Here is a 13747-nt window from a genome sequence, read left to right as displayed (position 1 = left end):
TAACTCATATATATATATATATATATATTGACTCAATGTTAGAGGTACTCAAGTCACACTTCTTTTGAAGTGTTGCTGATGGATATATTAGATATTATTTGTGACAAGTACTTAAGCCAACTGTCACCAATGTGCACTATTTTGTCTGCTCTTGAACCAACTAAATCGTTTATCTTCCATAAAGACCATAAGCTTAATATGTAGTATTGTCGCCGCTTCTAGAGTCCTGTTAAGGAGTAGATTCATGTCAAAAACCTGAAATAGCTCCTTGTTGACCTACAATATCCTGATGAAGCGACAAAGGTGATAAAAAAATGAGCTTATTCAAACACATAAGATTCAAATTGTATGGATCATCCTCACAATTCATGGTGGTGTTGGGGCCGATGTGTCAAGGCAGTTTGGCATCATGTAACTGTGTTCAGGAGAGATTTGTTTGTAAAAATACTTTCAATCAATAAATAAAATAATTTTGACTACTAAGCCTACTCTTTTTCTTTCTTTGTAATACAAATACTCTACAATGAAAAAATAAAAAGTGATCTTATTCCATTTACTTATGTGTTTGATGGACTTGGGAACTCATCCTAAAGAACTTGATGACTTTATTTACTAAGGGAAGTACTAGCAACTTGACCTTGATGTTAACACTTAGTTTCTTTTGAAGTTGGTCAAACCTCAACAAAATAAAACCAAGAAGTTAAAAATATAAATAAATTCAAAGAAATTTTGCACCTAAATGCATATTTAACAAATTGAGCAAGTGGCTAACTAACTATAGACTTACAAAGTCATTACAAGTGGTTATATCAAAAAGATTAAGACAAATCTCCAAAAGCAACATACGACTCACAGCCAGAAGACTAGTTTTCACCTTAACAAAATTATTCCATAGTTAAGGAATGAATTTTGAATAACAAAAAAGTTAGGTCCAACGAACTTATTAAATAATACTATACTTAATTAAAGTAAAAAAATTACAAGTTACAAGCCTACATATCTACAACTCATCTATGATTAGGTTATCTACAAGTCAAACAACAACTTGATCTCTGCATAAGCATGTATGGTTGAATACTCTAAATTCATTAAAGTTATATAACAAGTGTCATGCTAAAATAGTATGAATTTCTAAGGAGTAAAAGTTGATTTCTAGAACTCGAAATCCCCGTTGAGATAAGATATTCATGTAGTCCATGGATAGTTATCCTCATGAAGATAAAAAATCTAACAAAAATTATGGCCTAGCTTAACAATGATAATTTGTTCTAAAAACAAGAAATACAGATTAAAAATGAAGTATGAGTTGAACCAAGCATCGACTTATTTGGTAATTCTTAAATAGTCGCATGCTATCTAAACTACCATAAAAGATATTATATTCATAAATATATTACGTGAGAATAAGATAATTTTCTATTTTTATTTCAAAAAATTTTAGTACAATTGGTTTGCTATGGTTAACCCTAAACCTTTAAAAAATGGAAAGAAACAAAAAAAAATCTATAAATTAGCTCCTATTGGTCCCCATCTTCATCATCCTCAGAATCCTTTAAGTTAGAATAATTCATTTCAAAAATATAGTCATTGACGCAAATCTTTTAGTCTCAATGACATCTTGTCTCCCTACAATTTTCAAGCAAAAGGCGATTCCTTCTCGTTCTCTTGGTAATGGGATTCATGTAATCTTTTTTTTTTTTATATGGATTCATGTAAACTCAAGTCATGTAAACTCAAGAAGTTGTTAATAAGGTGTATTTCATTTGATGCTTTAGCCAGCTTTGCTTTCAATTTGGCATTTTTTACACTCAAGGACCCATTTCTATTTGAACACTCCTACAAAAGTATCATAAATATCAACTAATTGTTTCTTGCAAAACTTTGAAGTCAACATCAATTACCTTCAGTTAAGTATGTTAGGGACTTCATACCCAAGTTAACATTAATTAAGGATGAGTTTAATCCAATTATGAAGCTTTGGAGTTGAAAAGCTTTCTTATTATAGGCTTCTTGAATGCCTTTGAGATCAAGGTGAAATTTTTCAATTTGGTTCACAACCATGGTGAGAGAAGCCTACTGCTAAATCATTTGATTCTTCTAAGTAGCAACAACCTTTAAAATCTTATAGCATAAAGATCTCTCCATTTTGTTTGCTACCTTGAGAATAACTACTGCTTTATAGAAAGGCACGTTTCATCTCCATTTAGTTTAAGTAGCTAGTTGATCCTCACACCTCTTGTAAATTCCTAAGTCATGAAGAAGCTAGTTTTACTAATGCTTGACTTGCTTCGTCATAGTTTCCTTATGAAATAAAGTCTATAGGGCCTAACTCCAAAATCTTATGCAACTCGCTTGATAAAATTAAGGTTCAAGAGAGCATTAGAGGCTGAGTTAACTTCACCTTGAACCTAATGGATTAATGTTGAAGTCATCAACAACTGTATCTGATGGATTAATGTTGAAGTCACCAACAACTGTATTCAATACTAGCTTGAGAATAACTATTGTTTTATAGAAAGGCACACTTCATCTCACTTTAGTTTAAGTAGCTAAGTTCAGTATGTTGATCCTCACACCTCTTGTAAATTCCCAAGTCATGAAGAAGCTAGTTTTACTGATGCTTGAATTTGCTTCGTCATAGTATCCTTATGAAATAAAGTCTATAGGGCCTAACTCCAAAATCTTATGCAACTTGCTTGATAAAATTAAGGTTCAAGAGAGCATTAGAGGCTTAGTTAACTGAGTTAACTTCACCTTGAACCTAATGGATTAATGTTGAAGTCATCAACAACTGTATCTGATGGATTAATGTTGAAGTCACCAACAACTGTATTCAATACTAGCTTGAGAATAACTATTGTTTTATAGAAAGGCACACTTCATCTCACTTTAGTTTAAGTAGCTAAGTTCAGTATGTTGATCCTCACACCTCTTGTAAATTCCCAAGTCATGAAGAAGCTAGTTTTACTGATGCTTGAATTTGCTTCGTCATAGTATCCTTATGAAATAAAGTCTATAGGGCCTAACTCCAAAATCTTATGCAACTTGCTTGATAAAATTAAGGTTCAAGAGAGCATTAGAGGCTTAGTTAACTTCTCCTTTGAATTTGATGGATTAATTTTGAAGTCACCAACAACTATATCTGATGCTTGTATCCGATGGATTAATGTTGAAGTCACCAACAACTGTATTTGATGCTCTAAACCATACATCAGCTTTCATTGCAATATGGGGGCCTAGTAGTGTAATAGGGATGCATTAGTGACTCTTTTCCCAAGTCCCCTTGCTCTCCTTTGGAGTTGTCTTAATCTTAAAAATATTTAATTAAAATTCCTTGATTGACTTGCTTGATGTGTTTACCTTTGAAATAACAATATTTGCAGAAGTGAAGGGTCGGTTTAATGATCAGTACCACCTTCAAAGGGGATAAGCACCGTACCAAGCAATTGCAACTTCACCCTAGAATTCGCCTAAATGTAACTTTAGTTAATTAGTTACAGTCATTAGAATTTAGTTATTGTTAAAGCCAAAATTTTGTTATGGAGAGCGTTGTCACAAGTGTAGCAAAGATCTACGGGATCAAAGCCGTAAGTGCGATCATCCTAGAGCTTTTAGAGGAATGATTGCTTCTTCATCCTCTTCTTCCTCTCCTTCCTCTTTTGAAAGGTCTCTTTTCCTTCCTCTTTAGACATTCTGTTTCCATCTTCATTTACATAATTCAAAAAGGAAACAGGTACCATCTCAAATTCCATGTCGACATCTACTATCAAGTTCTAAGAAATTTCAAAGCCAATAGGTCACAAAGATTTGAATCAATCAATAAGATAGAATTCAAATTTCAAATATAAGTTACAAAAAAAAATTGATTATTTTAACTTGTCGGCTTGGGTCAAAGGGCAAGTCCTGCTTTAATAACCATATTTGAAAAGTACACCTAATATAACCAAAGAAAAAAATACCTGAGACCCATAAAATAGTCGTAATCATCAATAGAGAGAGCGAATCGCAGCCTTATCCTCTGTAATCTTAGTCGTCCTGCTCTTAATTAGCCATCCATTGGCGCACCTAATGAAAAAGTACATAATACTCTACTCCCTAAACTTCTAATCCACCATTCCATGCCCATGATCCCCAACGAGAAATGATATTCACATCCTTGAAGCCTTTTATTATGAATAGGTCTCTATAGATGTCAATTTTTCATGTGGTCCTCTACTCACAAGGGAGGATAATGTAAGAGAATACTTAAAAAGGTGTTCAGCATCACTTACACAAGATGACACAAGTAATTGAAAATCTCAATGATCTCTAGAAATAATTTAAGTGGCAATTGAAGTTTTTAAAAAGGTGGAGGAAGTCTTCCAAGACTACAGCTTTGTTGTCTCTCATCTCAGAATACGTGGAGAGTGAGAGATGCGAGAGTAGTGATATTGAGGAATATTTTAGTTTTTTGTGTTAGAAAAGTTAAAGATTAATAATGCACAAAAAAATTTTATACAAATTAGCAATCAGTTTTAATAACTATAATTTTATATCGATGTTTATTTTAAATCTACTTGTAAAGGAGCTTCTATAAAAAAAGGAGCTCTCTCAAGCAAAGCCTAAACTTGACTAAATAATTCATGAAGTCCAACAGTTGCCAAGAATGCTCATCAACTCGTTAAACTCAAACTCAACAAGTGAACTAACCCACAAATGAGAGCCAGAGTGAGATCATGAAATTCTTTTCCATGTACTTGTCATGGTTGGCAATAAAATAGTATCGAATATGTTTCCAACTAAAAAGAGGAGGTCATATGTTAGGCTTGTGCATTCAAAATAAACAAAAGGCAAGATGTAGTTCGTGAAATATTTATTTCTTCAAATTATTCCCTTAACATTGCCAAAATTTCACTATTTATTTAACGGGGTTCAGTCACGTTCATTGTAAACCAATTCTTTAAGAGATACACTGCAAATCCAAATGCGATTAAATTGTCAAGTAAGCTTTAGTTTATTCTTCACAGAAACTTTGGATCCAACAATGCATATCACAGAACAATGAAATAAAGTGCCACATATGTGTTGCTACAAGTAATGCTTGTTCATGAGAATATTTGATGACTTCAAAGATAGGAATATGTTGGCAGGTAACTCCTAAAATTCCCTGACAAACACAGTAATAGCAAAGGCATTTTATTTTCATTCTAATATAATAAATAAAATTAAGTGGATAATGCTAAAATTGAATTATATTATTTATAAAAAATCCAAACAGATTAACCATTGGTACTGAAAAGACCAACCTAATTTCACTTTCATCTTAGCATGGAAATGTGGATTCATGCGGTCTTACAAAATATCATTATGTCCACAGGAACAAAGCTAATCAAAAAGCAAAGGCACTACAGTATCAGCCGAGTATGATCATTCTAATCAATAAATTGCATGTTCTTTGCAATTCAAAAGTTTAATGAAAACGAAAGTAGCATCTTTCTAAGATATTGTATACCAGAATCTTCCGGTTGCATCTTAATAACAAATTTTGTATCCTTTAACAACAGGTAATGGACCTATATGGTACGAACTAATTAAAAAGGGAAAATTATAGATACCTGAGTCTGTTAGAATTGATTATCACTTTTTCACATTTGCAAATTTTAAAACATACCTACAACAAATTACAATCAAACTGAAGACTGAACAAACCTTGCTGGTTTCAGGAAACAAGTTTGTTCGGTCACATATGTAGAAGTAGATCAAGACCCCACCAAATTCTGACCTGTATGACATAAATTAGACTTAAGACAATAAATGATAATAGGTGTTTTCAAGCAAAGATCTGCCTGAGAAGCTTACATTGATCTTAAAAGAGCCCGATTTTCACCTAAAAACGATTCATCCATCGTTACAAATCTGCAGCATATGTTAACGCAGAAATAATAGTTACTAACAGCTTGAACATTCACGGTTGTGTAAGCCGCAGGTGCTTATTTTCAGGAAAAAAAAAATCTACACCTCAATATTAACCTGATTAACGTTGTCCGGATAGAAGCATTCTGAAACTTTGCAGATGCAGACCTAGATAAGCCTCCTTCAAGCAACAGGACTAGGTCGCCTTCTTTAACAGTTCCATTTCCCAACTCAACCAGATTGGTATCTGAATGGCTGCAAAGAGCATTTACAAGATGCTTAGAATATAAAAAAGCAATCATTACAAAAAGGTGAGTTTTCTTTTCTTAGTAGTAGCAGTGCATACAGAAGCAGGCACATAAGAATTTTAAACTTCAACTGCAAGGAACATTGCTAGATTGTCCTCTCCAATTTTTATCGCCATCAAGCACACAAATTACTCTGCTTGATGTGGAAACCAATCAGTATAGTAAGAAAAATAAAGCTTTTTTTGTGTGACATCTCAATCAATTCGAAATGCAAATAAATGCTAGTTATCAACGTATCTCACTTGGTTTTAGGATTTAAAAGCATCAAAATAGCCTCTTTTTATCATTATTTTAATCGTTCCCATATACAAAATGAATTCATGTATACTACATATTAAACCCTTTGTTCATAAATAGCAAAACTACTATTTTTTGAGGCAGTTCATTAAATAAAAGCTTCTGAAGCGTTTTGACATATTTGATGAATATAACATCTAGAAAGAACAAAATTCAAACATATGCTTCAAAAAAAAATTAAAGATGGCTGTGTAAAGAAAATGTCTTTAAACACTTAGTTGAATGGTATTCATGATCCAAAGAACATTAAAAATAACAAGAGAACCCAAATTTATTCATCTTCAGCATAACAAAATATGAAACAGAGAACAAAAGTAAGACGAAGGACTAAAATTATGCATTAATAATTGAAGCCTTATATTTTGATATAAGAAAACTGCTCATCTAATTCTTCACATTTGATTAAACACAATAATATTCAAGCAACACTATTCTAGAATATTTAGTTTGTATAAGAATCTTACACTTTTGAAAGAGAGGAGGATTTCCTGTAATCCAATATCTCTGAATATAACCATGCTGTAAATACAGGAATAAATCCAAGCAAAAAAGAAACCTGCATGAAACAAATTAGATGTTAATGTTACCTGGATATTAAAAAATCATTTAGAACAAGGCGTGTATTTATCAAAGATTGGTAATTCAAGTTTCACCCTAGATTGGTTCTTGATGCAGTCTAACCTACAAATACAGAGTTGTGTGTCCTTATTGCTTACAATATAAAATAGCCTAGAAACATAGAGATTATCAATTTGGCATTGCATTCTAGGCCCATGTATTAAGAAGAAACAGATTGATCCCTAAAAAGCCCTAAGGTTATAGGCTACTTTGAGATGTCTACAGACTGTGTTCTTATTCTTGGATGTTTCAATTTTATGTGTATCATACTATGTGGATTCTTAGCGGCTCTTTAATATATTGAAAGCTTCTGAAAACCTATGGAAAGTAGATTAAATATTAATACCGTCCGACCGCAGTTCCTGACTTGGTTAATTTTGAGCTATCAGATCAAGTCGTGACAACTTGATTCACTTACAACCCTACACCAATAATCAATGCTTCTCTTTTAAGCATTGTTGTATAGCCTTTATGGTTTATTCTTATCATTGATGTAAACTGTGACACTTTACATTTCCTCTTCATACCTCGTATGATAGAATTCCTACTGGAGAATCATTTTCAAAATCAATTGTATAGCCTTGTATGGTTTATTCTTATCATTGATGCAACTCATAAAACTTTATCTTTCTTCATCATACTCCATAGAATAGAATTCCTATAGGAGCATCGTCTTGAACCGTCCTTAGGTGATTATTCACGCCCTTGCCGAAGATGAACATTCCACTAGATCAAGGTGAGCTAGGTGAGCTTGAGTTGAGCCAAATAACTATGTTTGGAAGAATGTCATAGAGATTAAAGTAAATGTCAAGTAAGTCCGCCTAAGCATCGAGCTTCCCTACACTATCCATTGAAGGTAACCTTAACGATTTGCTAACCTCCTTTTAAAAATATTCAAGATTCTTATTTATAAGACAACTTCATTCCTATAAAAAAAATTCTTAGATTCTCGATGTCATAATAGATATATCTCCTTCTGGAATTGATCTTACCTATATTCTACTTCTAAAGTCGTTGTCAAGGAATTTTTGCTCAATCTCTCCATCATCACAACAAAATGTTGTTAAATGAGTGCAACTTAGTTGGCCAAGTCACTAGAGGTTTCTCATTATAAAATTGATATATCAACTTATCTTTTCTTCTTCTTGAATTATCCAAGGTTACCAATATATATCTCAATGTCTGATAACTGCATTGCATCAACATCATGCACCAAAGTTCTTCTGAAACTAGTGTTCAATTACCTAAGAAACTAATTTGTTACCATCAACGTGACACCGAAAATAATTTCAACTAACATGTCGAGTGCTAATGAAGTGAGATTATTAATTTGTATTCTTAGTCTTAAAACAAAAATCATACACATTTCATTTATATAAAATTAGGCAAAAAATAAAGAGAAAATATATAATTCATTGAATCCGCTCCCTCTCTAGCTCTTTAACTCCAAAGAGCCTCTCTCTCTTCAATTCTAGGAATTGCCAAGAGCCCAACAATGGTTTCTCTATGATTCTAACTAAAAAAGCTAGTACTAGAGAGGTTAATCTCCTTTCCTCCTCTTACATCCCTTTACAAAGATACTAAATGATAGTTACAATAAGTGTGCATTTACCATAAGAAATTAAGTTTTAAATTGGAGAAGCTACAAGGAAGCATCGACAAATTCATCGTTGAATTGCATAGAAATCAGGGATTATAGAGAACAAGCTATCACCATTAATACTAGACAATAAACACGTGGTAATAGAGTTACATGACTCTCGCGTGCTTTTTTCCAAACCCCTTTTCAAGTTCCCTCTTGGCATCGTCTTCACTGGATAGCAATGCTCTTAGCTTGGGTTTCTCTTAAAATGTCAAATTTTCTCAAAAGTGCCTTTATAATCTTTCAAATCCTCTCGACTTGTCCCCATCTCATTGAATCACGAATCTCTTGGGCACTCTAACTATTGGGTAGTAAAGAAAAGTAAATTAAATCAAATTAACCATGACAAAAAAAATAAGCATTTTAAGATAAATGCACATAAAAACTAGAAATTAATCATATTAGATGGATGTTATTAGTTTTTTTTTTTTAATATTTGTATATGTTGTAAGATAAATCAATCGAAATTAGATTATATAAAACAACCTTGCGTAGTTTGGGCATGTAAATGAAGTACAAAAGATGTAGCAATAAGGAGTGGACCTAAACCAACATGAATAGAATTGTTCAAAAAGACTTGAGCAAATTAGATTTAATAACTCATGCAAATGAAAATTTAAGGAAATTCCATATAACTGACATAAGACTAATGAAGATGGTGATAATGATTAAGACAATATGTTTTTCTACACATCAATTTATACGAGCATATGCATATGTATGTTTGCATGGAAAATCAAGATCGTAAAGAAGTTATGAATCAAAATTATGCTAAAAAATAATTGACTCTATTTTTCTCCATCTACAAACACTTAATATGTATGAGTAATGTGTGTATAATAGCATGCACAATAGTTAGCATGATTGTATGTTCAGCCACAAAATATTGTAAACTACACAATGGATGTATGAATGAATGTGTATATGAAACTTGTGTGTGTGTGTGTGTGTGTGTGTTTATCTCTATTGTATTATTTTCACAATGCATGTGCATGTACACATGTAGCTACAAGGTATGTAGGTACTATGCACATATGAAAATATATCTACACAAAATGTTATAAAAGAACCCATGTATGCATATACACACGTTCCATCACATATTTTCATGAAGGTATGTTCCTGTGTATTATATTTGTATACATATAGTTCCTACATTACACATATATCATAACATCAATATCGGCATCTTATTTTCAAAAAAACAAGGCAATCCCTAAATTTATACAACAACTCATCAGCCTGATTACTCATGTTCACTACTCCCATTCTATTGCATAACTGGGACAACTAATATTTAATATACTATCAATTATCAAATTCTAAAACTAGTTCTGGTGACAGCATGCCATGCAGATGAGGCAGATGCACAGTAAGTGGTAACCAAGCTAGGCATATCGGCGGAGTAACCAACAATGGCCTCAATCTTTAACACGCTAAGCCAATTCATCATTTATAACTAGAGCTTCTGCACCATATTTCACACTTTCTTATATCTCCATTCTTCAAAATACTCGTTAAAAAACCCTAATTGAAAAGGGCGAGCATTTCCAAACATCACTAGAGTGCTGAAACGAACAAGATCCACTATGCCACATTCCCCACGCAACATGACCAATAGGTACACCCAATGCAAATTCAAAGAATGATTGACGTGTTAGCTACTGCAATGCGACCTCAAATTAGAAATTAAAAAAGAAAAAGAAATCATTAAACCAAATCAGCCACAGATCCAGAAACCACTAGGATCACGTGAAAAATCGGAAATTTTAAAAAGCAAAACCAACTAAAAGAGGATGGGTGCTCCACCTGACCGGGAGTTAAGGGACCGGATTCCACCATCTTCCTGGGGCTTCAGCCAAGGAAAAACAACCAAATGATCTGATCAGAATAAGCAACCCCACGAAGGGGAAACAACTCAACACAGATCAAAATGCGAGATATACTTCCAATATAAACAGAACCGCCCTTCTCTTCCTCTCCACCCACTATCCCCGCTACCCAGGTTAGAGGAACCGTCTTCAGTGAATCTTCATCAACACGAGGAAACAGATGGTGAGATGATAGTATTTAAACCCTAAGGTGATGGGCCGGATCTGAAGCAAGGCAGATGAAACTAGCGGGAGAAGGGTCGTTCTCCGTGGGGGTTGAAAATTTATGAAGAAAAAAAAAAGGGTGGGGTGGGCGGTTGGGGGAGTTGTTGGTTCCTTGCCTTCTAGTCGTCGCCTTCAACAAGATAAATTACAGAAACAGTATAATTCAGTATTAAAATCGAGACGAGCAAGAAGAAAATCAGAAACCAGAGAGATCGTTCTTGCCGCTCGACGATCTGGTTTTTCTTTTTTTTTAATTTAATTTGTTTTTTAATCTACATTAGGTCATGATTCGATCATTGAATGTTGTTTGGTACGGTGTGGCCGCTTATGTAACCGGATCGAGGAGAGGGTGCGTGGCCGGTAGTAGCACGGTTACTATGGCGCGCGCGGCAACACAGATGGCTACATGTTGAATAACTAAAGTTCGCGCATTATTTTTAAATGGATAAAATAGTCATTTTTAAGAGAATTTGAATTATTTTTTATCAATATAAATTTTATATGTTATGTTTATTTAATAAAAAAAGATTAATCAACATATCATAAATAATTTATCTTCCTGACTGTAGCTTAAGTTATAGTCTCTAAAGTTAAATGTGATAAAATAGATGTGCAAATTATAAATAGAATTATAATTAGATATATCTTAAAAAGACCTCGTACTAAAACTTTATTTTTCTATTGATTTTGAGAACTAGCGTCTTGGTAGAATGGAATATTAAGACTTTTTTTGTCTTTTCTAGTTGTGCTTGTCTATTTATAAAAACATTGGATGGACTCCATTCAATCTAATAATATATGAGAAAGCAAGCATTCAAAGCTGATGCGTCATCAAAATATTTAACATTCGGCATGGCTCTCAAGACATTTTGCATGACTATTGAGGCATTTTTTAGATAAAAAATGTTTTGATTCAAATTAAAAACCGTTCAAAGCTCTAATTTCAACAAACTAACGGTCAAAATGACCGGCTCAATAAGACAAACCCAATGACACCAAAATCGATTTGATCTAAGCAAAACAAGTCAAGATCAAGTCATTAAATCATTTTTAGAAGCTTTGGATGGTTAATTAGAGGTTTAAAGGGACTCAATATTTTACAAGCTTATAGTCAATTGAGCGTCTTGATGAGACGAATTCAACGAGCTCAAGATCACTCAATCATGATGTCATCAAAGCATTTACATGTCCATAAAATATCATCTGATGGTGTAGATCTGATTCCTACAATATTTATAGCGGTTGTCACTCCCAAAATCTTTAAATAATGCCCCAGTCGCCTCATGAAAGTGGCGCTAGGTTGGGACCTCAAGGATGAGGAAAATGACTAAAATCTGAGTCATTCTAGATTCAATGACCCAATGATAACTTACGCCCTTCGTAGCAATCGACCATCACTCATCGACCACCTTCGATCGCCGCTGACCATCCACTACTCGTTGTCATCGATGAACCATGTGGTCTAGCGTGTAACAACGTACCATGAACACAATGTAGTGATGCATCATGAATACAATGTTATAACACATCGAAACGGTGTAAGGGTACACTCTAAATAAGTGTAATGATGCACACATAATACGGTCACCCAAATATGATGCAATGACGCACCCAATATATGATGTGATGATGCACCCTGAATATAATAAAACAACTTACCCGCAATACAAGCTAAAGAATAACATTGCATCAAAGATTTGTTGATAACTCTTTGCAAAATCTACTTATAATATCGTATTTAGAATACAATGACTTTCTATGTACTCCTGAAGTTCCTCTCTTACATCGTATATCGACAAGTGATATCTCTATTGCAATGACCTACCATTGTAGCACCAAGTATGACCTTGGTGGTCAATTGATGCTACTATGACTCTTTATTATGACATGTGTGACCACCTACAACCTACGTGACTAATTTCTACTGCAGTTTTCAACCATGACTTTTGTGGCCAACTTACATTGCCCACTATTGCCTATGTGGTCAATTGTTGTCATTACAACCCTCAACTACGACTTTTGTGACCAATTGGCGTTATTGCAATTGTCTACTATGATACCCATACGGCTATCAACTACAACCTATGTGGCCAACTACTTCTACAACTTTCAATTGTGGCCTCTACGACAAGCTAATGTTATTACAACCATAGTATACAATTTGTGTTAACAAACTCAACAAGATGAACCCAATGATACCAAAATTAATCTTATTTGAGTCAAGTAAGCCTAGATCAAGTCGTTAAACTATTCTTGGAGGCTTTAGGTAGTTAATTAGAAGTTCAAATGGACTCAAAATTTTACAAGATTATAGTCAAATTGAGCATCTTGATAAGAAGAATCCAATAAGTTTAAGATCGCACAATTTTGATGTCATTATGACACTTAAATTTCAATAAAATATATGTCGATCGAGGGAATCACTATGGGTCATCGAATGTTGTGGTCCTGATTCATGCAATATTTTGGGAGGATGTCAGTCACAAAATCTTTAAATAGAGCCCCACTCACCTCATGAAAATGACGTTAGATTGAGATCTGCAGGAGGAAGAGAATGACTAGAATCTGAGAGTCATTATGGATTTGAAGACCCGTTGATAATTGCCGCCATCCATAGCAATCAACTACCACTCACTGACCATCTTCGACCGTCACTGACCACCCATAAAATACAAAGAATAACATTGCATCGAAGATCTGATGATAACTCTCTACAACAATTGTTGTTAAATTTCATATTTAGAATATGATGATTTTCTCTTGACTCATGAAATTCTCTTCTCACATCGTAGACAATTGATGTATCTAGTGCAATCACCTACTATTGTAGCACCTACTACGACCTTGGTGGCCAATTGATGTAATTCTAGCTCCTCATTATGGCTTGTGTGTCG

The 13747-nt window shown here is 33.7% G+C and overlaps 1 protein-coding gene across 1 annotated transcript in view; it reads right to left on the bottom strand.

The window, feature by feature from the left end:
* Positions 1–11123, bottom strand: part of LOC110022780 (protein REDUCED WALL ACETYLATION 3-like) — a 26445-nt gene extending 15322 nt beyond the window's left edge. Inside the window, exons 1-5 of the mRNA XM_020721887.1 lie at positions 10567–11123; positions 6962–7053; positions 6010–6147; positions 5839–5895; positions 5689–5761 (exon numbers count right to left, since the gene is read on the bottom strand). Coding sequence (XP_020577546.1) covers positions 5689–5761; positions 5839–5895; positions 6010–6147; positions 6962–7053; positions 10567–10599 — 393 coding nt within the window. The 5' untranslated portion in view covers positions 10600–11123. The remainder of the gene's footprint in view (positions 1–5688; positions 5762–5838; positions 5896–6009; positions 6148–6961; positions 7054–10566) is intronic.
* Between the last annotated feature and the right edge of the window lie 2624 nt (positions 11124–13747).

This window comes from Phalaenopsis equestris, unplaced genomic scaffold (genome assembly GCF_001263595.1).
Source record: "Phalaenopsis equestris unplaced genomic scaffold, ASM126359v1 Scaffold000202, whole genome shotgun sequence".
In the NCBI taxonomy this organism is placed as follows: domain Eukaryota; kingdom Viridiplantae; phylum Streptophyta; class Magnoliopsida; order Asparagales; family Orchidaceae; genus Phalaenopsis; species Phalaenopsis equestris.
The sequence above is the reverse complement of the archived record's forward strand: the minus strand, read 5'-3'. Positions and strand labels throughout refer to the sequence as shown.